The 26,484-nt window shown below is 45.5% G+C and overlaps 1 protein-coding gene across 3 annotated transcripts in view; it reads left to right on the top strand.

The window, feature by feature from the left end:
* LOC121533418 (breast cancer anti-estrogen resistance protein 3) overlaps nucleotides 1–23,190 on the top strand; it is an 87,715-nt gene extending 64,525 nt beyond the window's left edge. For all 3 annotated transcript variants that reach the window (XM_041839355.2, XM_041839356.1, XM_041839357.2), the window contains 9 exons: nucleotides 9,502–9,630; nucleotides 18,287–18,732; nucleotides 19,292–19,392; nucleotides 19,918–20,714; nucleotides 21,373–21,488; nucleotides 21,616–21,787; nucleotides 21,925–22,036; nucleotides 22,125–22,331; nucleotides 22,530–23,190. In XM_041839355.2, the coding sequence (XP_041695289.1) occupies nucleotides 9,502–9,630; nucleotides 18,287–18,732; nucleotides 19,292–19,392; nucleotides 19,918–20,714; nucleotides 21,373–21,488; nucleotides 21,616–21,787; nucleotides 21,925–22,036; nucleotides 22,125–22,331; nucleotides 22,530–22,705 (2,256 nt within the window). In that variant the 3' untranslated portion in view covers nucleotides 22,706–23,190. The remainder of the gene's footprint in view (nucleotides 1–9,501; nucleotides 9,631–18,286; nucleotides 18,733–19,291; nucleotides 19,393–19,917; nucleotides 20,715–21,372; nucleotides 21,489–21,615; nucleotides 21,788–21,924; nucleotides 22,037–22,124; nucleotides 22,332–22,529) is intronic.
* Nucleotides 23,191–26,484: the final 3,294 nt, after the last annotated feature.

Consider the following 26,484-nt stretch of genomic DNA (forward strand, 5'->3'; position numbering starts at 1 on the left):
CTCCCTCTTGGTAAAATAGCCCTTACACAGCCTGGAGGTGTGTTGGGTCATTGTCCTGTTGAAAAACAAATGATAGTCCCACTAAGCCCAAACCAGATGGGATGGTGTATCGCTGCAGAATGCTGTGGTAGCCATGCTGGTTAAGTGTGCCTTGAATTCTAAACAAATCACAGACAATGTCACCAGCAAAGCACTTCCACACCATAATTATTCTACAACGTAGAAATAAAGAAAAACCCTGGAGTGAGTAGGTGTGTCCAAACTTTTTACTGGTACTGTACATTTGTGAACAGCCATCAACAACAACTACAATATGTAAGGTGCAAATAGCTAAATGAGAGAGCAGCAGTGTGATTCACATCAATGCGCTAATAATAATAATAAGTTATATCCATATCGCCCCATAGGCTACACTACCGCTGTCGTCCTTACCTCTAGGCGTTTATTAATGTTGGATAATCTTTGGATGCCGACAGTAGTCACACCATTGGAAGACATAGCCTGGTCTGTAGCCTACAAAAGCCCATTCCTGCTCTTTTCCCGTAATCCATCAAAAGCATATGGTGTGTCATCATAGTGGTCTGTGACTTGTGATCAGACTTGCTCAGGTGAAACAAACTTAAACTTGCACCTTTTTTCAATGCTAATTTGAATGTCATTGAGAAAACAGAAAGATGTCGAATAATTTTTCCGCAAACATCCTTTCTGAATTTAAAACTAATCGGACGGAGACAGTGTAGAAGGGGAGAGCCATGTCTCTGTAAGACCAATTATGTTACAATGTCTTGTCCCTCTGGAAGGAGATCCTCGCCCCGAGCTCGTCTACCTTATTGTCCAGAGACTGTACATTAGCATGTAAAATACACAGAAGCGGTGGGTGGTTTATCTCTCATCCGGCAGCATCTTTTTGGTAGAGCACCCAGGATGAATGGAGCTGCTTCGAGTAATCCAAACAAAGGGTCCAGGTCTGGGAAATCGAATTTGTGATGAGTGATCGCCAATCTAATGTCCAGAAGTTCTTGTCGGATACTGGAAATTATACCATAAACGTTCAGAGAAAATAAAGTAAGAAATAACACACAACAAAAAATATATATACTGCAAAGTTGGCTAGTAGCTAGAAACAGGGTGGCCGTGTCTGACCTCGCCATCTTGTTCCACTTGCATCATTCTGAACCAAATGCTCTGAACACTTTGAACTTGCTCTGACAGAGTTACACAGAGAGGTCATCCAGCTGTGATGCAGCAGGGCATAGCCAGGAATTGACTGATTTGAGTGACACACTGGCAAACACATTGTACATGTACTGTATATACTGTAGATAATCAATCACTCATTTAGCAGAATGGTTTTCGGCCCGCTAGAGCAGATTTGTCTCTGTCCATGTAGCACTCTCAGGCCATCAAAGGGCCTGGTATGGGATATATACAATCCTCAAGACTTAAGTTAACCCAGAAACCTACAGAAACCTACAGAAATACATTGAACAACATATTCATACATGGCAAAACAGATAGTCAAAAAATGTATTGAAAGGAAGTTTGTTTTGAAGTGTCTGTCCTATATCTGAGATGTACATATATTTTTTTACCCATATTTAACCCCTTTTTTTGGCGATAAACTACTTCCATATATAATTCCATAAAAAAATTTAAACTGGTACTGGGCTACCTTCTGACAAAGGAAGCCCGGTACCACCTTTCGATGGTGGGGTCATATTACTGTAGTGTGTAGCCCAAACTGTTCGGCAGATCGGCAGTACCGACTTCATACAAGTCCCGTGATGCTTGTCTAAAAGCAAAACGGAGAACATCATCATGTTCGTGAGAGTCTCATCTTTCCATAAAGGGATCATATTAGTTTGTTCCCCAAATGGTTCGGACACTACAGACGTTTTCGTGAGAAGACCGATTTTCGGGATGTCTATTGGTCTGGCAAACATCGCTGTAGCTCTGCCACCTTCCACCGCAGATGCGGAATGCCGACATCGGTGGATGCGGTGGATTGAGACGCAGCCCATGCAAATAAATATATCTCTAGCTTAAACAGACAGATTTTTATGGGGATTTTTTTATTGTGCTAATTAGATTTAGACTCTTGTTATATAACATCCACTTGGAGCCCATGTAAACCTCTTCTCACTGCTTTACTGCTGTGATGAGGCTAAGCTTGTCTCAACCACAATGGATAATCTTATTATTAGCTTTGACTTCTAGGCTTATAGCTTTCGAGGATATAGAATATCTGACTCTGGCTCAGCTTGACTGTGTTTGTGAGATGCAGGCTCTCTCTATCCTCAGCTGCCCCAGGGCTAGTGGGCCATTTCTGGGGGCCGTGCAGGCATCACACATGGTTTACAGGCCTCATAATTAAGTCTGAGACTTGCCTTTGAAACATATAAAACCCATTTTAATCTGATGAGCAGCAGGTCCACTGTCTCTCCAACGGAACAGACAGCCTAAAAATATATACAGTGCATTCGGAAAGTATTCAGCCCCCTTCCCTTTTTCCACATTTTGTTACGTTACAGCCTTATTCTAAAATGGATTAAATAAATACAAATCCTCAACAATCTACTCACAATACCCCAGAATGACAAACCGAAAACAGGTTTTTAGAAATGTTTGCAGAAATACCTTATTTACATAAGTATTCAGACCCTTTGCAATGAGACTCGAAATTGAGCTCAGGTGCATCCTGTTTCCATTGATCATCCTTGAGATGTTTCTACAACTTGAATGGAGTCCACCTGTGGTAAATTCAATTGATTGGACATGATTTGGAAAGACACACACCTGTCTAGATAAGGTCCCACAGTTGACAGTGCATGTCAGAACAAAAACCAAGCCATGAGATCGAAGGAATTGTCCGTAGAGCTCCGAGACAGGATTGTGTCGAGGCACAGATCTGGGGAAGGGTACCAAAAAATTTCTGCAGCATTGAAGGTCCCCAAGGACACAGTGGCCTCCATCATTCTTAAATGGAAGAAGTGTGGAACCACCAAGACTCTTCCTAGAGCTGACCGCCCAGCCAAACTGAGCAATCGGGGGAGGGCCTTGGTCAGGGAGGTGACCAAGAACCCGATGGTCACTCTGACAGAGCTCCAGAGTTCCTCTGTGGAGATGGGAGATCCTTCCAGAAGGACAACCATCTCTGCAGCACTCCATCAATCAGGCCATTATGGTAGAGTGGCCAGACGGAAGCCACTCCTCAGTAAAAGGCACGACAGCCCGCTTGGAGTATGCCAAAAGGCACCTAAAGGACTCTCAGACCATGAGAAACAAGATTCTCTGGTCTGATGAAACCAAGATTGAACTCTTTGGCCTGAGTGCCAAGAGTCACGTCTGGAGGAAACCTGGCACCATCCCTACTGTGAAGCATGGTGGTGGCAGCATGATGCTGTAGGGATGTCTTTCAGCGGCAGGGACTGGAAGACTAGTCAGGATCGTGGGAAAGATGAACGGAGCAAAGTACAGAGAGATCCTTGATGAAAACCTGCTCCAGAGTGCTCAGGACCTCAGACTGGGGTGAAGGTTCACCTTTAACAGGACACCGACCCTAAGCACACAGCCAAGACAAAGCAGGAGTGGCTTCAGGACAAGTCTCTGAATGTCCTTGAGTGGCCCAGTTAGAACCCAGACTTGAACCCGATTAAACATCTCTGGAGAGACCTGAAAATTGCAGTGCAGCGACGCTCCCCATCCAACCTGACAGAGCTTGAGAGGATCTGCAGAGAAGAATGGGAGAAACTCCCCAAATACAGGTGTGCCAAGCTTGTAGCGTCATACCCAAGAAGACTCGAGGCTGTAATCGCTGCCAAAGGTGGTTCAACAAAGTATTGAGTAAAGGGTCTGAATACTTATGTAAATGGAATATTTCCGGTTTTCTAAATACCTGTTTTTGTTTTCTCATTATGGGGTATTGTGTGTAGATTGATGAAGGGGAAAAACGATTTAGTCCATTTTAGAATAAGGCTGTAACGTAACAAAATGTGGAAAAAGTCAAGGGGTCTGAATACTTTCAGAATGCACTATATACAGATATGAAACAGTAGCAGCAGCCCATAGCTGACAGTGATTCAGTCCACTTAATTAGCTCTCTGCTGGGTCGTTCCACCTAATAAAGCATAAGAAAGAGGATTTTGACACACACTATCTCAGATTGTTCTGAAATTGTTTATGTTGCTAGAAACAGATAAGATTAGCATTCCTGTTAACATTATTTTGTTGAAATATAATTTTATCAGAACCTGGTAATATCAGGATGTAGGATGGGACATATACCTAACAACTTCAAAGACTAATTAAATGGAAGAAGGATCCTTCCTGACGGGACTTCCTGACGGGCCGCCCCCAGGTGGTAAGGGTAGGTAACAACACATCTGCCACACTGATCCTCAACACGGGGGCCCCTCAGGGGTGCGTGCTCAGTCCCCTCCTGTACTCTCTGTTCACCCATGACTGCATGGCCAGGCACGACTCCAACACCATCATTAAGTTTGCCGACGACACAACAGTGGTAGGCCTGATCACCGACAACGATGAGACAGCCTATGGGGAGGAGGTCAGAGATCTGGCCGTGTGGTGCCAGGACAACAACCTCTCCCTCAACGTGACCAAGACAAAGGAGATGATTGTGGACTACAGGAAAAAAAAGAGGACTGAGCACGCCCCCATTCTCATCGACGGGGCTGTAGTGGAACAGGTTGAGAGCTTCAAGTTCCTTGGTGTCCACATCACCAACGAACTATCATGGTCCAAGCACACCAAGACAGTCGTGAAGAGGGCACGACAAAGCCTATTCCCCCCTCAGGAGACTAAAAAAGATTTGGCATGGGTCCTCAGATCCTCAAAAATTCTACAGCTGCACCATCGAGAGCATCCTGACTGGTTGCATCACCGCCTGGTATGGCAACTGCTTGGCCTCTGACCGCAAGGCACTACAGAGGGTAGTGCGTACGGCCCAGTACATCACTGGGGCAAAGCTCCCTGCCATCCAAGACCTCTATACCAGGCGGTGTCAGAGGAAGGCCCTCAAAATTGTCAAAGACTCCAGCCACCCTAGTCATAGACTGTTCTCTCTGCTACCGCACGGCAAGCGGTACCGGAGTGCCAAGTCTAGGTCCAAAGACTTCTCAACAGCTTCTACCCACAAGCCATAAGACTCCTGAACAGCTAATCATGGCTACCCGGACTATTTGCACTGCCCCCCACCCCATCCTTTTTACGCTGCTGCTACTCTGTTAAGTATTTATGCATAGTCACTTTAACTCTACCCACATGTACATATTACCTCAACTACCTCAACTAGCCGGGTGCCCCCGCACATTGACTCTGCACCGGTACCCCCCTGTATATATAGCCTCCCTACTGTCACTTTATTTTACTTCTGCTCTTTGTTTTTCTCAACACTTTTTTTTGTTGTTGTTTTATTCTTACTTTTTTGTTTAAAATAAACGCACTGTTGGTTAAGGGCTGTAAGTAAGCATTTCACTGTAATGTCTGCACTTGTTGTATTCGGCGCATGTGACCAATAAAATTTGATTTGATTTGATTTGATTTGACTAATTCCTCTGAATAGGGAAAAGAAAACATCACCAAATTCACTGAGAATACATTACATAGGATGAAGAAACAATACTCCGAGCCACAGCTCCATACTACTTGTCAGACATAGCGAACTGATACTGTATACTGTCGTTAGGGTGGGATTGGCGTGGGGGGTCCGTGGGTGGCTTTTGACAATTTCTTTGGATACCTCATCTCTTACTCATTGTTAGAAACAAGTTTGGTCCAAATCAGATGTTAGGTACTATATTTATTGAATATTATATGAATTCTATTAATAGCCAATTTGGGTTTAATTAATTAGCTTAATTTCTCAGAGATCAAAATATATTTCAACAAAATAATGTTGCAGGAATGCTAATATTATCTTTCTAACTACAGAAATGATTTCAGAACAATCTGAGATGGTGGGTGTCATGGCTTGCTGAAATTACATGGAATGACCTTGCTAAAATAAATAGCTCCATATTACCTCAAGCTGGAGTTTCCAATGCTTAACCCCTCCACCCGCGAAAATAAAACACAATTTCCTGGAGCCTTACTTCAGTTTTATTTGGCATATAATTCTGTCGGCCACAACAGAAAACTCACATTTACAGTCCTTCAAATGTTCTCTCTGGGGTCGAAGGTGAACGCAGTCTAACAGATTTAGCCCTGGGTTAAACAGTGGAAGCAAATTGCCTGTTGAGCTCGGCACAATACCGCGTCACTGCTTCTGGAAGTGGTCAGATAGGCCAAACACTGTGCATTCTGAACATTCCTAACAGTTAGCCAATGTCAAGAAGGCCTCATGCTATTTTAGAAGGGGACAAATGGGTATATGATATGTTCCTGTCCTGTCTCAGTCCCTTAAAGGGAACAACACAGCTGTGAAGAGTTTCTGCCCCGAAGGCCATTGTCATATCACAACATTGTTGTTGATCAATGTTTATCTGTATTGTCAATATTCCCAGAAAGATCATTGTTGTAGTGTGCAGTGATAAAGATAGGCAAGTAAGGTTAATGCAGAGGTTGTACACAAACAACAATTTCTTAGAAAACCAAGTATAATATTGGTCATTGGAGGAAGGTATTGAGTTGATGTAACACAACAATCCTACTGGTCATCGTTCACCTTTAGGGTCAATGCTGAATAGCCAATCAACTCCCTCCTCCCACTACCTCCTTACCTCTCCATCTCTTTATGAACCAGGTCTTGGCAGCCCCTAGTAATCCTCAGATTGTGTTTTGGAAAGACGCAGGTCGGGTGCCAACATCCAAAAAGAACACAATGGCTACAGTACTTTCCTCCAGAGTCTAATCCTGCCTGCCATCTCCAGGGGGTTGGTTTAAAGAGCAACACAGTTATAAAACATTATGGATTGTGTTGTGTTGTTCTGGCTGGGTCTACTGGACCTCTAGTTAATGAAGTGGAAAACTGAGGCTCGGTTTAATCCCACGAGCGGTGCCACAGGAGTGACATTTCAGTATAACTCTGATCATATATCAACATACAGTGCCTTCGGAAAGTATTCAGACCCCTTGACTTTTTCCACATTTTGTTACTTTACAGCCTTATTCTAAAATGGATTAAAACAAAAAAACTCCTCAGCAATTTACACACAATACCTCATAATGACAAAGTGAAAACAGGTTTTTTGACATTTTTGCAAATGTATTAAAAATAAAAAACTGAAATACCTTATTTACATAAGTATTCAGACCCTTTGCAATGAGACTCGAAAATTGAGCTCAGGTGCATCCTGTTTCCATTGATCATCCTTGAGATGTTTCTACAACTTGATTGGAGTCCACCTGTGGTAAATTCAATTAATTGGACATGATTTGGAAAGGCACACACCTGTCTATATAAGGTCCCACAGTTGACCGTGCATGTCAGAGCAAAAACCAAGCCATGAGGTCGAAGGAATTGTCCGTAGAGCCCCGAGACAGGATTGTGTCAATGCACAGATCAGGGGAAGGGTACCAAAAAATGTCTGCAGCATTGAAGGTCCCCAAGAAGACAGTGGCCTCCATCATTCTTAAATGGAAGAAGTTTGGAACCACCAAGACTCTTCCTAGAGCTGGCCGCCCGGCCAAAACTGAGCAATCGGGGGAGAAGGCCCTTGGTCAGGGAGGTGACCAAGAACCCGATGGTCACTCTGACAAAGCTCTAGTGTTCCTCTGTGGAGATGGGAGATCCTTCCAGAAGGACAACCATCTCTGCAGCACTCCACCAATCAGGCCTTTATGGTAGTGGCCAGACGAAAGCCACTCCTCAGTAAAAGGCACATGACAGCCCGCTTGGAGTTTGCCAAATAGCACCTAAAGACTCTCAGACCATGAGAAACAAGATTCTCTGGTCTGATGAAACCAAGATTGAACTCTTTGGCCTGAATGCCAAGCGACACGTCTGGAGGAAACCTGGCACCATCCCTACGGTGAAGCATGGTGGTGGCAGCATCATGCTGTGGGGTTTTTCAGCAGCAGGGACTGGGAGACTAGTCAGGATTGAGGCAAAGATGAACGGAGCAAAGTACAGAAAGATCCTTGATGAAAACCTGCTCCAGAGTGCTCAGGACCTCAGACTGGGGGCGAAGGTTCACCTTTAACAGGACAACGACCCTAAGCACACAGCCAAGACAATGCAGGAGTGGCTTTGGGACAAGTCTCTGAATGTCCTTGAGTGGCCCAGCCAGAGCCCGGACTTGAACCCGATCGAACATCTCTGGAGAGACCTGACAGAGCTTGAGAGGATCTGCAGAGAAGAATGGGAGAAACTCCCCAAATACAGGTGTGCCAAGCTTGTAGCGTCATACCCAAGAAGACTCAAGGCTGTAATTGCTGCGAAAGGTGATTCAACAAAGTACTGAGTAAAAGGTCTGAATACTTATATAAATGTGATATTTCAGTGTTTTATTTTTAATAAATTAGCAAAAATTTCTAATAACCTGTTTTTGCTTTGTCATTATGGGGTATTATGTGTAGATTGATGAGGGGGAAAAATACTTTAATCAATTTTAGAATAAGGAAAAAGTCAAGGGATCTGAATACTTTCCGAAGGCACTGTAGATAGTGAGATATTGCGGGCAGACTGAGAGGTTGCACAACAACAGACCAATCCTTTTGTAATGTGTTTACAAAATATAAGCCAAAGCAGGAAGAGAGTGTGTAGGTGAAGTCTATTGATTGTAAATGAGGATAGGTTTTCATTGAAGCAGGACTTGTGGTGAGTCACTTTTATGATGGACCTGAGAGGTATTTCCTGGCAGGAACCTGCTGAGATATGAAGCTGAGAAATGAGGTCATCACTTCCCCCTTTTTGCTATATGTCTGACAATCTGACACAATGTGTGTTTTCTAGTGTGTGAATGGACAAGGATACTGTAAATCATAGTGTGTCACACAACAGCCCGGCATACTGGACTTCTTCAAATCAAATCCAATAAAAATGTATTGGTCGTGTACACACTGCACTCTATAGGAGTGAGTGTGTCACAGCAGTCAGGTGAGGAAGGTGGAGGTGGAGGTGGGTGTGTTGTGTTCCGCCCTGAGGCCTCTCACTGGGGCAGGGCAGAGGGGCGTGGCAACAAGGCCAGGATATGACACAGCAGTCAAAGCAGAGGCAGGTAGAGCCCTCGCCAATTGGAGCCTTCGGCATGGTGTGGCTCTGGGAAATTACAGCCCAGGACACAAAGAGGGGAGGAGAGCCATGTATGACACATTGCTTCACAGAGAGAAAGAGAGGGAGAGAGAGAAAGAGAAAGAGAAAGAGAAAGAGAGCGTGTGAGAGGTAGATACAGTAGAGGAAGCGTTACATTAAAAAGGTTTACCAGGACACACAGACAGGCGCAGGCAGCCAGTGCAGTGCACACAGTGTGCCCTCTCAGTGCAGCATCCATGTCTGTGAGGATCCCAGTACTGAAAGAAGCTGTTGTTCCTGTCTATGTGCAGTTCTCCAGGGACAAGTACATAATGGAGGGCACGCCGGAGAAACTACGCAAGGAGCTGGAGGAAGAGCTGAAAATGGGCAGTGAGGAGCCATGCAGCCACGCCTGGTACCATGGAGCCATTCCCAGACAGGTAACACACACACACACACACACACAAAAATAAATCGAATCAAATGTTCTTTGTCACATGCTTCGTAACAAACAACAGGTGAATGCTTCCCAACAATGCAGAGAGAAAGAAACAATTATAGAAAACCATAATAATAAAAGTAATAATAAATACACAATGAGGAACGATAACTTGGATATATAATGTACACAGGGTCGATGTGCAGGGGTACGAGGTAATTGAGGTAGTATATCTACCTCAATATAATAAAGTGACTAGGCAACAGGATAGATAGAAAACAGTAACAGCAGCATATGTGATGAGTCAAAAAAGTTAGTGCAAAAAGGGTAAATGCAGATAGTCCGGGTAGATATTTGGTTTACTATTTAATTAACTATTTAGCAGTCTTATGGCTTGGGGGTAGAAGCTGTTCAGGGTCCTCTTGGTTCCAGACTTGGTGCATCAGTACTGCGTGCCATGAGGTAGCAGAGAGAACAGTCTATGACTTGGGTGGCTGGATTCTTTGACAATCTTTAAGGCTTTCCTCTGACTGCCTGGTATAGTGGTCCTGGATGGCAGGGAGGTTGGCCCCAGTGATGTACTTGGCCATACGCACTACCCTCTATAGCGCCTTGCGGTCGGATGACAAGTAGTTGACATACCAAACGGTGATGCAGCCAGTCAAGATGCTCTCAATGGTGCAGCTGTATAACGTTTTGAGGATCTGAGGGCCCATGCCAAATCTTTTCAGCCTCCTGAGGGGAAATAGGTGTTGTCGTGCCCTCTTTACGACTGTGTTGGTGTGTTTGGACCATGATAGATCCTTAGTGATGTGGACACAAAGGAACTTAATCTCTCGACCCACTCCACTACAGCCCCGTCGATGTGAATGGGGGCGTGCTCGGCCCTCCGTCTCAGCTTCTTTGTCTTGCTGACGTTGACGGAGAGGTTGTTGTCCGGGCACCACACTGCCAGGTCTCTGGCCTCCTCCCTATAGGCTGTCTCACCACCGTCGTCAGCAAACTTAATGATGGTGGGTGAACAAGTAGTAAAGGAGGGGACTAAGCACGCACCCCTGAGGGGCCCTCGTGTTGAGAGTCAGAGTGGCGGATGTGTTGCTGCCTACCCTCACCACCTGGGGGCGGCCCGTCAAGAAATCCAGGATTCACTTCAAGAGGGAGGGGTTCAGTCCCAGGGTCCTTAGCTTAGTGATGAGCTTGGAGGGCACTATGGTGTTGAACGCTGAGCTGTAGTCAATGAATAGCATTCTCTAATAGGTGTTCCTCTTGTCAAGGTGGGAGAGGGCAGTGTGGAGTAGAGAATAGAGATTGCGTCATCTGTGGATCTGTTGGGGCGGTATGCGAACTGGAATGGGCCCAGGGTGTCTGGGATGATGGTGTTGATGTGAGCCATGACCAACCTTTCAAAGCATTTCATGGCTACAGATGTGAGTGCTGCGGGGCGATAGTCATTTAAACAGGTTACCTTGGCATTCTTGGGCACAGGGACTGTGTGTGGAGTAAAGGTCATCTAGAGTTTTAGTTGCACAGGTGACATGCTGGTAGAAATGAGGTAATAGATAGAAATAGATGAAATGAGGTCATAGATATCATCCTGACTAACATACCCTCTAAATACACCTCAGCTGTCTTCAACCAGGATCTCAGCGATCACTGCCTTATTGCCTGCGTCCGTAACGGGTCCGCGGTCAAACGACCACCCCTCATCACTGTCAAACGCTCCCTAAAACACTTTAGCGAGGAGGCCTTCCTAATTGACCTGGCCCAGGTATCCTGGATGGATATAGATCTCATTCCGTCAGTAGAGGATGCCTGGTTGTTCCTTAAAAGTAATTTCCTCTCAATCTTAAATAAACATGCCCCATTCAAAAATACAGAACTAAGAACCGATATAGCCCCTGGTTCTCCTCAGACTTGACTGCCCTTGACCAGCACAAAAACATCCTGTGGCGTACAGCATTAGCATCAAATAGCCCCCGCGATATGCAACTTTTCAGGGAAGTTAGGAACCAATATACACAAGCAGTCAGGAAAGCAAAGGCTAACTTTTTCAAACAGAAATTTGCATCCTGTAGCACTAACTCCAAAAAGTTTTGGGACACTGTAAAGTCCATGGAGAATAAGAGCACTTCCTCCCAGCTGCCCACTGCACTGAGGCTAGGAAACACTATCACCACCGATAAATCTACAATAATCGAGAATTTCAACAAGCATTTTGCTACAGCTGGCCATGCTTTCCATCTGGCTACCACTAACCCGGCCACCAACTCTGCACCCTCTGCTGCAACTTGCCCATGCCCCCCGTTTCTCCTTCACACAAATTCAGACAGCTGATGTTTTGAAAGCGCTGCAAAATCTGGACCCCTACAAATCAGCTGGGCTAGACAATCTGGACCCTTTCTTTCTAAAACTAGCCGCCGAAATTGTCGCAACCCCTATTACTAGTCTGTTCAACCTCTCTTTCATAACGTCTGAGATCCCCAGAGATTGGAAAGCTGCCACGGTCATCCCCCTCTTCAAAGGGGGGTGACACTCTAGATCCAAACTGCTATAGACCTATATCCATCCTGCCCTGCCTTTCGAAAGTATTCGAAAGCCAAGTTAACAAACAGATCATCGACCATTTCGAATACCACCGTACCTTCTCCGCTATGCAATCCGGTTTCCGAGCTGGTCACGGGTGCACTTCAGCCACGCTCAAGGTCCTAAACGATATTATAACCGCGATTGATAATAGACAGTACTGTGCAGCCGTCTTCATCGACCTGGCCAAGGCTTTCGACTCTGTCAACCACCGCATTCTTATTGGCAGACTAAATAGCCTTGGTTTCTCAAATGACTGCCTCGCCTGGTTCACCAACTACTTCTCAGATAGAGTTCAGTGTGTCAAATCGGAGGGCCTGTTGTCTGGACCTATGGCAGTCTCTATGGGGGGTGCCACAGGGTTCAATTCTTGGGCCGACACTTTTCTCCGTGTATATCAATGATGTCGCTCTTGCTGCTGGTGACTCTCAGATCCACCTCTACGCAGACGACACCATTTTGTATACATCTGGCCCTTCATTGGACACTGTGTTAACAAACCTCCAAACGAGCTTCAATGCCATACAACAATCCTTCAGTAGCCTTCAACTGCTCTTAAACACTAGTAAAACTAAATGCATGCTTTTCAATCGAACGCTGCTAGCACCCGCCCACCCGACTAGAATCACCACTCTCGACGGGTCTGACCTAGAGTATGTGGACAACTACAAATATCTAGGTGTCTGGTTAGACTGTAAACTCAACTTCCAGACTCACATAAAGAATCTCCAATCCAAAGTTAAATCTAGAATCGGCTTCCTATTTCGCAACAAAGCCTCCTTCACTCATGCTGCCAAACATGCCCTCGTAAAACTGACTATCCTACCGATCCTTGACTTCGGCGATGTCATTTACAAAATAGCCTCCAACACTCTACTCAGCAAATTGGATGTAGTCTATCACAGTGCCATCCGTTTTGTCTCCAAAGCCCCATACACTACCCACCACTGTGACCTGTACGCTCTTGTTGGCTGGTCCTCACTACATGTTCAGTCCGTCAAACCCACTGGCTCCAGGCCATCTATAAATCACTGCTAGGCAAATCCCCGCCTTATCTTAGCTCATTGGTCACCATAGCAGCACCCACCCGTAGTCTGCGCTCCAGCAGGTATATCTCTCTGGTCATTCCCAAAGCCAACACCTCCTTTGGCCGCCATTCCTTCCAGTTCTCTGCTGCCAATGACTGGAAACGAATTGCAAAAATCTCTGAAGCTGGAGACTCTTATCTCCCTCAATAACTTTAAGCATCAGTTGTCAGAGCACCTTACCGATCACTGCACCTGTACACAGCCCATCTGAAATTAGCCCACCCAACTACCTCATCCCTATATTGTTATTTATTTTGCACCCCAGTATCTCTATTTGCACATAATCTCTTGCACATCTAGCATTCCAGTGTTAATACTATTGTAATTATTCTGCACTATAGCCTATTTATTGCCTTACCTCCATAACTTGCTACATTTGCACACACTGTATATATATTTTCTGTTGTATTTCTGACTTTATGTTTTTTTTTTACCCCATATGTAACTCTGTGTTGTTTTTATTGCACTACTTTGCTTTATCTTGGCCAGGTCGCAGTTGTAAATGAGAACCTGTTCTCAACTGGCTTACCTGGTTAAATAAAGGTGAAATAAAAAAATAAAAAATAAAAAACGGATTTCAGTTTCCCTGTATTAAAATCACCGGCCACTAGGGGCGCCGCCACTGGATAAGCAGTTTCTTGTTTGCTTATGGCCCTATACAGCTCGTTGAGTGCGGTCTTAGTGCCAGCATTGGTTTGTGGTGGTAAATAGACACACAAACACTCGCACACACACACACACACACACATTCTCTGGAGGAACAACTCAGCTGCTGTTTTAGAGTCTAATGATTTATTATGAGCCTTAATTTAGCTTGGGTCAAAGGATTCTTGATAAGGTCGGCTCTTTGTGAAAGAGGATAGTCCAATAAAAAGATGGAGCTGATAGAGGAGAGAGGCTTACCGTGAAACATGACTAGCCCAGTGAAAGCATGCAGAGAGGGGAGGGGTATCCAGTTGCACACTGATTTCATTCAGGGCCCTGTCACTCCCGCTGCCTATTGGTCACCCACCCACCGTGTAGAGTAATCACAGCACTGCCTGTTGGTCACCCACCCACCCTGGGGAGGAATCACAGCACTGCCTGTTGGCAACCCACCCTGTGGAGGAATCACAGCACTGACTGTTGGCAACCCACCCTGTGGAGGAATCACAGCACTGCCTGTTGGTAACCCACCCTGTGGAGGAATAACAGCACTGCATGTTGGTAACCCACCCTGTGGAGGAATCACAGCACTGCCTGTTGGTAACCCACCCTGTGGAGGAATCACAGCACTGCCTGTTGGTAACCCACCCTGTGGAGGAATCACAGCACTGCCTGTTGGTCACCCACCCACCCTGTGGAGGAATCACAGCACTGCCTGTTGGTCACCCACCCACCCTGTGGAGGAATCACAGCACTGCATGTTGGTAACCCACCCTGTGGAGGAATCACAGCACTGCCTGTTGGTAACCCACCCTGTGGAGGAATCACAGCACTGCCTGTTGGTCACCCACCCACCCTGTGGAGGAATCACAGCACTGCCTGTTGGTCACCCACCCACCCTGTGGAGGAATCACAGCACTGCATGTTGGTAACCCACCCTGTGGAGGAATCACAGCACTGCCTGTTGGTAACCCACCCTGTGGAGGAATCACAGCACTGCCTGTTGGCAACCCACCCTGTGGAGGAATCACAGCACTGACTGTTGGTCACCCACCCACCCTGTGGAGGAATCACAGCACTGCATGTTGGTAACCCACCCTGTGAAGGAATCACAGCACTGCCTGTTGGTCACCCACCCACCCTGTGGGGGAATCACAGCACTGCCTGTTGGTAACCCACCCTGTGGAAGAATCACAGCACTGCCTGTTGGTAACCCACCCTGTGAAGGAATCACAGCACTGCCTGTTGGTCACCCACCCACCCTGTGGGGGAATCACAGCACTGCCTGTTGGTCACCCACCCTGTGGAGGAATCACAGCACTGCCTGTTGGTAACCCACCCGGTGGAGGAATCACAGCACTGCCTGTTGGTCACCCACCCACCCTGTGAAGGAATCACAGCACTGCCTGTTGGTAACCCACCCTGTGAAGGAATCACAGCACTGCCTGTTGGTAACCCACCCGGTGGAGGAATCACAGCACTGCCTGTTGGTCACCCACCCACCCTGTGGAGGAATCACAGCACTGCCTGTTGGTCACCCACCCTGTGGGGGAATCACAGCACTGCCTGTTGGTAACCCACCCTGTGGAGGAATCACAGCACTGCCTGTTGGTGACCCACCCTGTAGAGTTATCACAGCACTGCCTGTTGGTCACCCACCCTGTGGAGGAATCACAGCACTGCCTGTTGGTGACCCACCCTGTAGAGTTATCACAGCACTGCCTGTTGGTCACCCTCCCTGTGGAGGAATCACAGCAAACAAAATAAAATAAAATAAATATTTGTAACATGCTGCGTAAACAACAGGTGTAGACTGACAGTGAAATGTACTGGTGCTCTGAAAACATGACAACCATTCAAAACCTTCTGCATACCTGCACAGGGCAGGACATCTGTTCAGACAGAACCATTTCCAAGCTCAACCAAACGTCTCTGTAATGACATCACACACAATGCTTTGTTTGGTCACACTGTGGACTACTGTGTGAATGGAGAGTCAGGGAGCTTAGACACTTTGGCTGGCATTTCTTGTCATAAATATGTGAAAACTCCCTGCGTGTCTAGAGGTTTCCAGAGGGGAGCTGTGTGTCTTTCATGTGGACTGCTGAGTGAAAGCTACATGGCTGAGGGTCGGGGCTTAGGAGGAGGCTGTGACAGATCCCAGCACAGCAGGATCAAATCAGGGGGATGAGGAAGACCACAGGTGACATCCTCACACCCAGGGCTCTGCTCAAATGAGTGTGTATGTACACAGAGCAGTAATCAGGGACAGTGTCCTTTCCTGTGATCCATTCTCAAGCAGCTTGTCTGAAACTGGTTGAGCCAGATCAGAATCAGACAAACAAGGACAAGTCAAAAACAGAGAGAAGTATTTATCTTGTCAGGTCCGTTCTACAGCACTGGCTGTATTGAATCCATTGTGTGAGGCTGTCAGTTTGATATACTGTGGCTGAATGAGGCTTGGCACCCGCTGCATGGTTAATTGAAATGGACTTCATTTCAGCCTTGTGCTTTCATCAGTATCTCACTAAGAGCTTGTCACTGAGAACTTGTTAGTGAGAAGAGAGCGTCCCTGACACACACACTGTGTCTGTGTGTGTACATACTGTAGTACTGAGAGCTCAGACCACAGAGCTCTTTCTATGAACCTCAGCCTCAGTGAGGATACTCAGTCTGTCTCTCAGCCCACACACACAGGTCTTAATTTGATGGTAACGGCACATGGGTGACATCAGATGTGTCACCTTGTAAGGGGAGTGAACCAGCATGTAACATAGCCCATCATTAGGCATTGTGAGAGGCACAATGGCTCTGCCAGGCCCCCGGCTAGCTGCACACGGTACAGTACACACTCATGTTTACCCACAAGACTGTGCGTCTCTCAACAAGAACTAGTAAGACCAGCTCAGCCCACTCCCATTCTACCATTAGACAACACACATCAGCAGCTCCAGGCTTCAGGTGATAGATTTTTTCCATGCCAGTGCATCGGGGATCTGTATGTCATACAGAAAAACACTGGCCACTCAAAAAGCTCAACGAGTTGCACTGGCTATGGGATTGTGAGACAGTGACATAGATTGCAAAAATAATCAAGTTGCACAAATGTTTGAAAACACTGTCCATCTCAATTTCCATCTAATTTCACAACAAAATGTATTCACAACGGACATCTGTTAGAAACATATAAACAACATTGCATGGCTAATGGATTTAACATGGATCTTAATATCAATGAGCAGTTTCATGAGGTATAAATCAAATTACTTTCAATGCGTCAGACTGGCTTTAAAAACCTAAAGCATCACCTCTGTGTGTAAAATCACAGATGGGACCTGAATAAGAAATTAAGCTCTTTTGAGCTTGTCCTTGCAGTCATGTGACAGGGTGGCATAAGACTGGTGAACACGCACACACACACACACACACACACATAAATGCACACACAGCTGTGCTCAGTTTTATGGCTCAGCCTGCACCTCCTCAGTAGGACAGAGACTTTATGTAAGGACACTGAAAAACAGCATTCATGCTGCCAAGTGATGCTAATCAGGTTTAATAAGCTCCTTCCTGGTGCTACTGCGGCCCGATTGTGAAAAGAGGGCTTTTTAAAAGTTTAATTAAAAACCCTTAACCTTCCAACTCCAAAACATGATTATATAAACATAATTACTTAGTTCAATACTAAGTTAATTAAATAGGAAGGTAATGAAATGTTTGGAGGAATAACATAAGTGGTGGAGTGGAGTGTGGACCAATGTTTTCTTTTATTATATTATTCTACTTTTTTTATTCAGACATTTTTAAAAACCAAACAGCCATAATTCACCTATAGAAAGACAATTTATTTCAATAAACAGACTGAGCAAAACAAATACACAGGGTGGTCTATTCAGGAATCAAATTACAGAGATGATTATAAAACTCAAGGGCTTGTTTGTGAGTGTGGACCAATGTATGAGGCAACTACAGAGTTTCTACACAACACTGGGGGCTTGGACACTTGACCCTTCTGACTATGAGATCCTGTTTGGCTTGGTGTGGCCTGGGCTCAGAGAGCATGCTGGGAGGTATCATGATGTCACAGTGCAGTAACAGTAGTCCTAGAGAAAACATTCAGTGAGCCAAGCAGGTTACTGAGAAGGCCATTCAGTGAGAGGGACTAGAGCGCCTGTCGCCAACAAATCCAACTGTGAGACGAGTGTGACAAACGGAAAACACACTAGACACAGTTCCAACTGTGTGATATTGAAAATACAGCCAAGTGTATAAGCTATACAGTATGTCTGTGTGTATGTGTCTCTGTCTATGTGTGCTCAACACGTGTCCTCTGGTGTCCAGGTGGCAGAGAACCTGATTCAGCGAGACGGGGACTTCCTGATCCGGGACTCTCTGTCCAGCCCTGGGAACTACGTCCTAACCTGCCAGTGGAAGAACAGCCCTCAGCACTTCAAGATCAATAAGATGGTGGTGGCCATGAATGAGGCCTACTCCCGGGTGCAGTACCTGTTTGAGAAGGAGGGCTTCGACAGCGTGCCCGCCCTGGTGCGCTACTACGTGGGTAACAGGAAACCAGTGACGGAGGTGGTGGGGGCCATCATCTTCCAGCCCATCAACAGGGCCTTGCCCCTGCGCTGCCTAGAGGAGAAGTATGGGGTGGCCTGTGTCCGTGTGGAGGCCGGTCTGACCCTGCCCGAGAGGAAGAGCCAGACCTCCAAACGCCTGAGCCTCAACATCATGAACGGACACACCCAGGACCAAAGCCTTGGACGTGGGAACCTGCTTAGGTTAGTAGGCTATATAAGGAGGTTCAGGGTTGTCTGCTCTTGACATGGTGAATTGTCAGTGTGTTACAATGGTACAATGGAGATGTTTGCTTGCAGCTGATTTATTATGGCAATGAAGTTCATTTTATGCTCCTCTGCACCCAGGAACTTATATAGACACTGTACATTCCGTCATACAGGGGTTTCTCCAAATGGAAATGGATCTGTGTAATTGTCATGTATACCATGCAAACAACACATGTGCACTCCAAATTTGTCACACTAATGTGGGAGTCACAGAGATAAGTATACGTCTACAATAAACCATTCCTGAGCGAAAGTAAGTAAGGAGTGGTGTTTAGCCTGGATGGAGAATACCAACCTCTGAGCACAATGCCAAGGCAAACCAGGACAAAAAATACCCCATGAAATTACACAGTAACATTTTACATAAACACTGCACACAATGTATCAGGTTTCAGTAGGGGTTAGTTGTGTTGTGTGCCCAGTGGACGTGCCTCTGTTGGTAGCTAAAGGGCTCAGTCCAATTGACCTCTCTCTCTCTCCTTCTGTCTATCAGGAACAAAGACAAGTGTGGAAGCCAGCCGGCGTGTCTGAACCACGTTCAGGAGAGACGGTGGCCTCTCAAAACCCACCAGTCAGAGAGCTTCCTTCCTCTAGGTAGGTACCGTCTTTTTTCTCTCTCTCTCTCTCTCTCTCTCTCTCTCTCTCTCTGTTGTCAGAGGATTTACAGCTCTGACAAGCCAGCAAAATACTTCTTTCCGTGAACACATTCTTTGCACAGGGGTGGGAATATTTCAAAGGCAAATATAAATATGTTCTTCTTCAAAACTTTGCTTTGTACCCTCAGCTCAGAAGTGAGAATTGTGACATGAGCTAAGGATGGAGATACATGTATTTCGGAAAGGATTACGGAGCAGATAAAAGTTGAAATGGAAATAGATAGATGTACTTGGAAGTCTGAGTCTTTGGAATAAAAGAGCCGAGAGATCAGAGATCCACAGAGCTGCATTCCATTCTGCGACTGACACTGTAATTAAGCTTTCTATGCAGAGTCAGACTACAAATAGACAGCAGCCCTCCCAGCATCTCCACAGCCACACAACACAGACATGGCTTTAGCTGTATGTACTAGAATGCAGTGTGCAGGTTCAGGTAATGATTGTCCCCTCTCTCTCTCCCCAGGCTCCAGGCCCCAGCCCCAGTCCCAGCTGATGGAGCATCAGCCTAGGCCCCAGTCTCCAGTGTTCAGGACGGGCAGTGAGCCGGCCCTCAGCCCCACCGTGCCAAGGAGGTTGGCCTTTGAGACCCAGGCCGGGGAGGCCATCCGGGGCTCAGAAAGCCAGCTCTGCCCCAAGCCGCCCCCCAAGCCCAGCAAGGTGCCCTCCATGAGGATTCCCCGCTCCCCACGCCTGCAGCCCCTGGCCCCTCTGGCCAGCCCAGCCCCAGGTCCCCCTGTTCCTCCACTGAAGCACAAGAAGCAGCATCTGATCCAGGCTCTCCAGCCTCCCCAGCCCCCCTGCCCAGAGGTGAACTACTTTGAGCTGAGCCCCTGCAGCCCAGCAGAGTGGGACAGGCTCCAGGCCCCAGGCTTGGGCCCCCAGCCCAACAACAACAACAATATCAACAGCTACGTAGAGAGGCTTAGGACAGAGGAGAGTGAGAGGAGCAGCCGTGGCTCCAAACTGGACCGCAGCTCCTACCACCATGCCATCGAAGCCCTGGAGAATGGCAGCGAAGAGGAGGAGGTGGAACAAGAGAGGAAAGGAGAGATAGAGGAGACAGGGGAGGAGAAAGAGAGGAGCTTCCGGCGGCCGGTGTTGGAGACTGCGTCTGCGTTCCAGCCGGGGGAGTTTGAATCCAGGCTGCTGCCTGCAGAGAACAAACCCCTGGAGATGAGTGTGCTGAAGAGAGCCAAAGAACTGCTGGTTCAGAAAGAACCCCACATCATCGCCATGCACATCCTCATGGCAGACTGCCAGGTACTGCACTGCACTGTCCCACTACACCATACCCAGATTACCCACAGGACATTCTCCACAGCACTAGGCCTACTGTATGTCTGAGCACTCAGGGCTGAATCCCAAGTTGAGATCATAACAGAAATGTCAGTGTACATCATGAATTAATATAAACGGGAGATTTGCAGGACAGTTTGTGTAAGCATGATTCAGGTCTCATTCTTCAGCAGCATCTAATTTAGGGGCTAGACAGTCAGGCACACAGAGGGCATCAGAGACTGAGACTGGCATTTCATTCATTTCCTCTCGTTGGTATTTGGCATGTCCCAGACAGTCAGGTGCCTTATGTCTGTCTGGGTGTGGTACTCCACACAAAGGGCCAAATGAAACAGTAAATGTCATTTAGTTAGATGCACCAAAAATGCTCTGCAGCCAAACCCATGACTGGGTGTCTAGTCTTGAGGGAAACATCTTTATTAGTGTTGTTAAAAACAGCTATGGTACAACGTTATGTAAGGTGGCTGTGGAATTAAATGAAGATGTCTCTTGTTTAATTTAGTCAGAAGGAACTCATGATCAATGATAGGATTTCCCCAAACCTGACCATTCCAAAACACTTCCATCCTCATATAGCTTAACTAAACCACACTAATGCAAAAAATGGTTATGTACCTGACAGGTTGCTAGGGTACTTGGCGTCTCTGAGGAGGTGAAAGGTCAAATGGGTGTGTCCTCTGGTCTGGAGCTGGTGACCTTACCCCACGGCAGGCAGCTGCGTCGAGACCTGATGGAAAGGTAAACACACATACACACCCAAACCCACCTGACACACTCCTCAGGTGATAGGAAACCCACATGTAGACACAAAAAGTCCACAGAGGTTAAAGGGACTTATGACTGAACTCTCTGTTGTGTAACCCAGGCACCACACCATGGCTATCGGGGTTGCCGTGGACATCCTGGGCTGCACAGGAAGTCTGGAGGAGCGTACCGCCACACTGAACCGCATCATCATGGTGGCTCTAGAACTGAAGGACTCCATGGGGGATCTGTACGCCTTCTCCTCCATCATGAAAGCACTGGACATGCCTCAGGTACCCCACTCATTACAGCCAGACACAGTCCCCCAACCCCACCACGTGTTCTGAGATGAGTCTTTAAAGGCAGATGTCCCTAGGGATATTGTGATTGTGCTGATTGTTTCCTAACATCTGTATGCCCTTGACCCCAGATCACACGGTTAGACCACACCTGGACCATGCTGAGGAGGAAATACACTCAGACTGCCATCATATACGAGAAGTCTCTAAAGCCCTTTTACAAGGGGCTGTATGAAGGAACAGGTAAGCACCTCAATGGAGCCTCCTTGGTGCTCTTACTGACCTTAAGTGCAGTTGCAGTTTCTGACCGTGTCCCTGTGTGTGTGTGTAGCGGACATGCCCCTGACTGGCACCACGATGCCCCTACTAATGCCCCTGCTCATCTTGATGGAGCGCCCGGCGGTGGCGTTTGAGGGCATGGAACTGTGGGAGAGCAATGACCAGGGCTGTGAGATCATGCTACGTCACCTAGATGAGGCCCGCAGCGTGGCACACAACGCTGACGCATACACCGCTAACACTGAACATGTCCTGAAAGGTAATACACTCCACACCTTCTGCTAGAGATAGTGCTCACAGCTGTTAACATTATTTGCTAAATAAATGCTCTTGTCCAAAAGGTCACAGCTTTTTTCATAGTGCCCGAGATTGCATAAGACACTATAACAGATGCATGTCTAAGCTGGTATGATGAGCTACAAGGCTAATGATAATTTATTCATCTTTCTGTGTGCAGACTTCCAGGCTGACGAGGACCTGCTGGAGATCTTTAAAACAGACTTCCAGCTCCGTCTGCTGTGGGGGAGTAGAGGGGCGGCCGTCAACCAGATGGAGAGATACGACAAGTTCACACTCATCCTAACTGCTTTGTCCAGAAAGCTGGAGCCAGCGGTCAAACACACAGAACTCTAACCAGAGCCTGTGGTAAACAGACTGTATTAGTGAACACTGGTCGGTTGTAAAAGGACATTCAGGCTGGTTAAGAGAGACAAACTGTGCCCCGTATTGACTGGGAATGAAGAACTGTTGCAGAGCGAGACTATTGTATTTTCCCAACCTGTCCAATGGAGGGAGAGTGTGAGTCTGAGATCCAATTGGAACTCTTCCCTGGCAGTGGCAGGATACTAACCTGAGTGTGTTGATATGAAGGGGAAATATTTCCCTCTGTGACGCAGGAAGGGGGTAGTCTGGTCCAAGAGCTGTTTGTGGTCTTGCTTACTCCATTGCTGTCATTGTCAAGCCAATGGGATGACAATGAGTGACAGAGAGTTGGCATGATAGCAAAAACTAATGTTCACCCAGGCTAGGGGGCAGGCATTTACACCATATACACTGAGTGTACAAAACATTAGGAACACTGAGTGTAACTTCTTTCCATGACATAGACTGACCAGGTGAATCCAGGTGAAAGCTATGATCCCTTATTGATGTCACGTCAATCAGTGTAGATGAAGGGGAGGAGACAGGTTAAAGAAGGATGTTTAAGCCTTGAGACATGGATTGTGTATGTGTGCCATTCAGAGGGTGAATGGGCAAGACAAAATATTTAAGTGCCTTTGAACGGGGTATGGTAGTAGGTGCCATGCGCACCGGTTTGAGTGTGTCAAGAACTGCAACACTGCTGAGTTTTTCACGCTCAACAGTTTCCCGTGTGCATTAAGAATGGTCCACCACCCAAAGGATATCCAGCCAACTTGACACAACTGTGGGAAGCGTTGGAGTCAACATGGGCCAACATCCCTGTGGAACGCTTTCGACAACTTGTAGAGTCAGTCCATGCCCCGATGAATTGAGGCTGTTCTAAGGGCAGCTCAATATTCGGAAGGTGTTCCTAATGTTTTGTACATAGAGTATGTGCAGTGGTAGTCTAGCCCCTTGACCCTGGTCTATAGTCATCCTACTGTATGTGGCTGAGAGGGGAACACAAACTGACCACATAGAGACAGAGAGGAGGACCCAAGAAGAGTTTCTGAAAGTGTTTGTCAGAAGGAAATGGGTGTGTGTGTGAATGCATCACTAAAGTAGTGATTGAGATGTAACTCCCTTGTTATAAGGGTTCAACAAATGACTTTGAGAGAACATAGAATGATGAAACAGAAGAAGTGGAAGGAAGACGTTTGGTCGCTATAAGAGGCAGTTTTACCGTATATTGTTTAAAATACTATGGAATATATACTGTATTAACTAGGTCTTCAACTATCTGCTTCATGTTCAAATGTGCCTCAGATGTCGTGGTATATTATGAGTTCATCTGGATAATCCTGAATGTTAAAAGGTGTACATAGTTAATATGTGAGCATGTGAATGCTAGACTGTGTAATATATTTCCCTCTTAAATATTGACCTGTAAATAGCTGCTTATTAATTGTAATATCTTTATATGAACTATTGTGTCAAGAAATTAATAAATAGACAAAGAAATGACATGCAGAAGTTGTCTGAGTAACGACGACTTTGGAACATGTATACGTTTCACCGTACGTATTGCGAAACTAGAAAATGATGTTGATGAAGTCTTCAAAAAGATGCCAATGTTGTTGTTTGTTCATGTGTTTGTTTTATTAGAACAATGAGAACAGATTTTTTTCCACACAAAGTGTCTCACAACATTAAAAGTAAAAAGATGTGCACAACAACATGAAGAAATAGAAGTACTGCCATTGGTTATTACAATATATGTTAAAATAAGAGACAACAGTGAGATTCTCATATCTACTTTTTGCCATTAGATGAATTTGCCACCGTAAGAGTGAATATTACTGCATCTTAAAGCATATTGTTCCGTTTTTGTTTTGATCAGAATTACAGCATAATGGATATGATTTAGCTCAGTTTTAATCCAAAATGAAAATCACTTTAACGCACAACTTTTGGTTAAGGATGCTAGTGAGAAACCTACATATCCATCATCATAATTGGTCATCACTGAAGGCCACTTGCACTGTGGTGCCAACAATACGGTCCAGCACTGTTTTAGGCCATTAGAGACAAAGCTTGTCAAAATCCTTGTTATTACTGATGAAGAATAGCCAGACACACACTGCAGACATTAATGGGTTAATGTACTTCATATTAAAAACAACTACTTACACATTAACAACTTAAACCTTGACATCCTCTTCTGATTTTGATCCACAATGACATGTTCATTAGGGATTTAACCAGTATTACTAGATATTGGTTGATATTGTAGAGTAGGGTCAAGGGTCAATACATGAATAGGCCTACAATACAGGCAGGTAGCCAATATACAGAGCTTTAATATTTGCTGTGAACTCCAGATATGTTGAGTCAAGCATGCACCTTCATGCTCCTCTGTAAGCCACTGAAAGGAATTTCACTGAAACAAAGGGAAGTAATTTCCCCAATTTGTGATTTCTGATAACATACACCTATTCACCAGTTCAACAAGAGAGGAGTGAACATTCAAATGAGCTCATCCAGGCAATGGAATGACATGATAAACTAAACAGAATAGCAGGATTTATATAACCTGCACTGTTCCATTTTAACAGCATTATCTGTGTTAGTGCACATTCATCAAGGAAGCAGATAGGTCTTAAGACATCCAATGGAAGTAAGAACATACATAGGGTTGTCTCTAGGAAGTTGAGAGAGATGCAGTTCAAGTAAGATGAGCATATCATGATATTACTTTCACAGCTTTAAGTATTTATTAGGAACTAAATCACTGCTCGTATTAGCATTTCAAAGTGGGACCACCAAATTAACTGCAAAAAAAAGGTTTTAAATGGGGAATTCTATATCCTACCAAGGGCAAAACCCTGTGTCCGTCTGATAAAAGCTACGTCACTTCTTTGATTTAAGTCTAATCCTTCACCATGTCAATTATGCTCATACTAATTAAAGGGAATCATGCTAATTAAATTAACTTTCAAATTAATTAAATTAAAAAAGGGTTAGGACTAGGAGTATCAAAATCATTTACATGGCTAGCCACAGTAAAGTCCTATATTTTGTGGTAGTTCTGAACTCTACACCTATAATAACAGTGGTCACAGCTGTCTCACTTTACATTTGTACAAAAGGTAGCATACAGAGTCCATTTCATTCATTCATTCATTTATATTCAATTAAAACGCTATAGGGCAAAAGTGCATCATATCCCTATTCAGAAGGATGTTCTGACAAACAATGCACGGTTACTATGAGCTAACGGCACGATTCTGAAAAGCGAGTCATTATGATTAAAAACCCTATAAAAAGTCACGATAAAAACACATTCAGTATGAAATAAAAGGGATGTTAATACAATTCAGTAATAAAATTAACTACATATATACATACAGTATATGTATACACATACAGTTGAAGTCGGAAGTTTACATACACTTAGGTTGGAGTCATTAAAACTCGTTTTTCAACCACTCCACAAATTTCTTGTTAACAAACTATAGTTTTGGCAAGTCGGTTGAGACATCTACTTTGTGCATGACACAAGTAATTTTTCCAACAATTGTTTACAGACAGATTATTTAATTTATAATTCACTGTATCACAATTCCAGTGGGTCAGAAGTTTACATACACTAAGTTGACTGTGCCTTTAAACAGCTTGGGAAATTCCAGAAAATGATGTCATGGCTTTAGAAGCTTCTGATAGGCTAATTGACATCATTTGAGTCAATTGGAGGTGTACCTGTGGATGTATTTCAGGGCCTACCTTCAAAC

Source organism: Coregonus clupeaformis, chromosome 20 (genome assembly GCF_020615455.1).
Source record: "Coregonus clupeaformis isolate EN_2021a chromosome 20, ASM2061545v1, whole genome shotgun sequence".
Classification (NCBI taxonomy): Eukaryota; Metazoa; Chordata; class Actinopteri; order Salmoniformes; family Salmonidae; genus Coregonus; species Coregonus clupeaformis.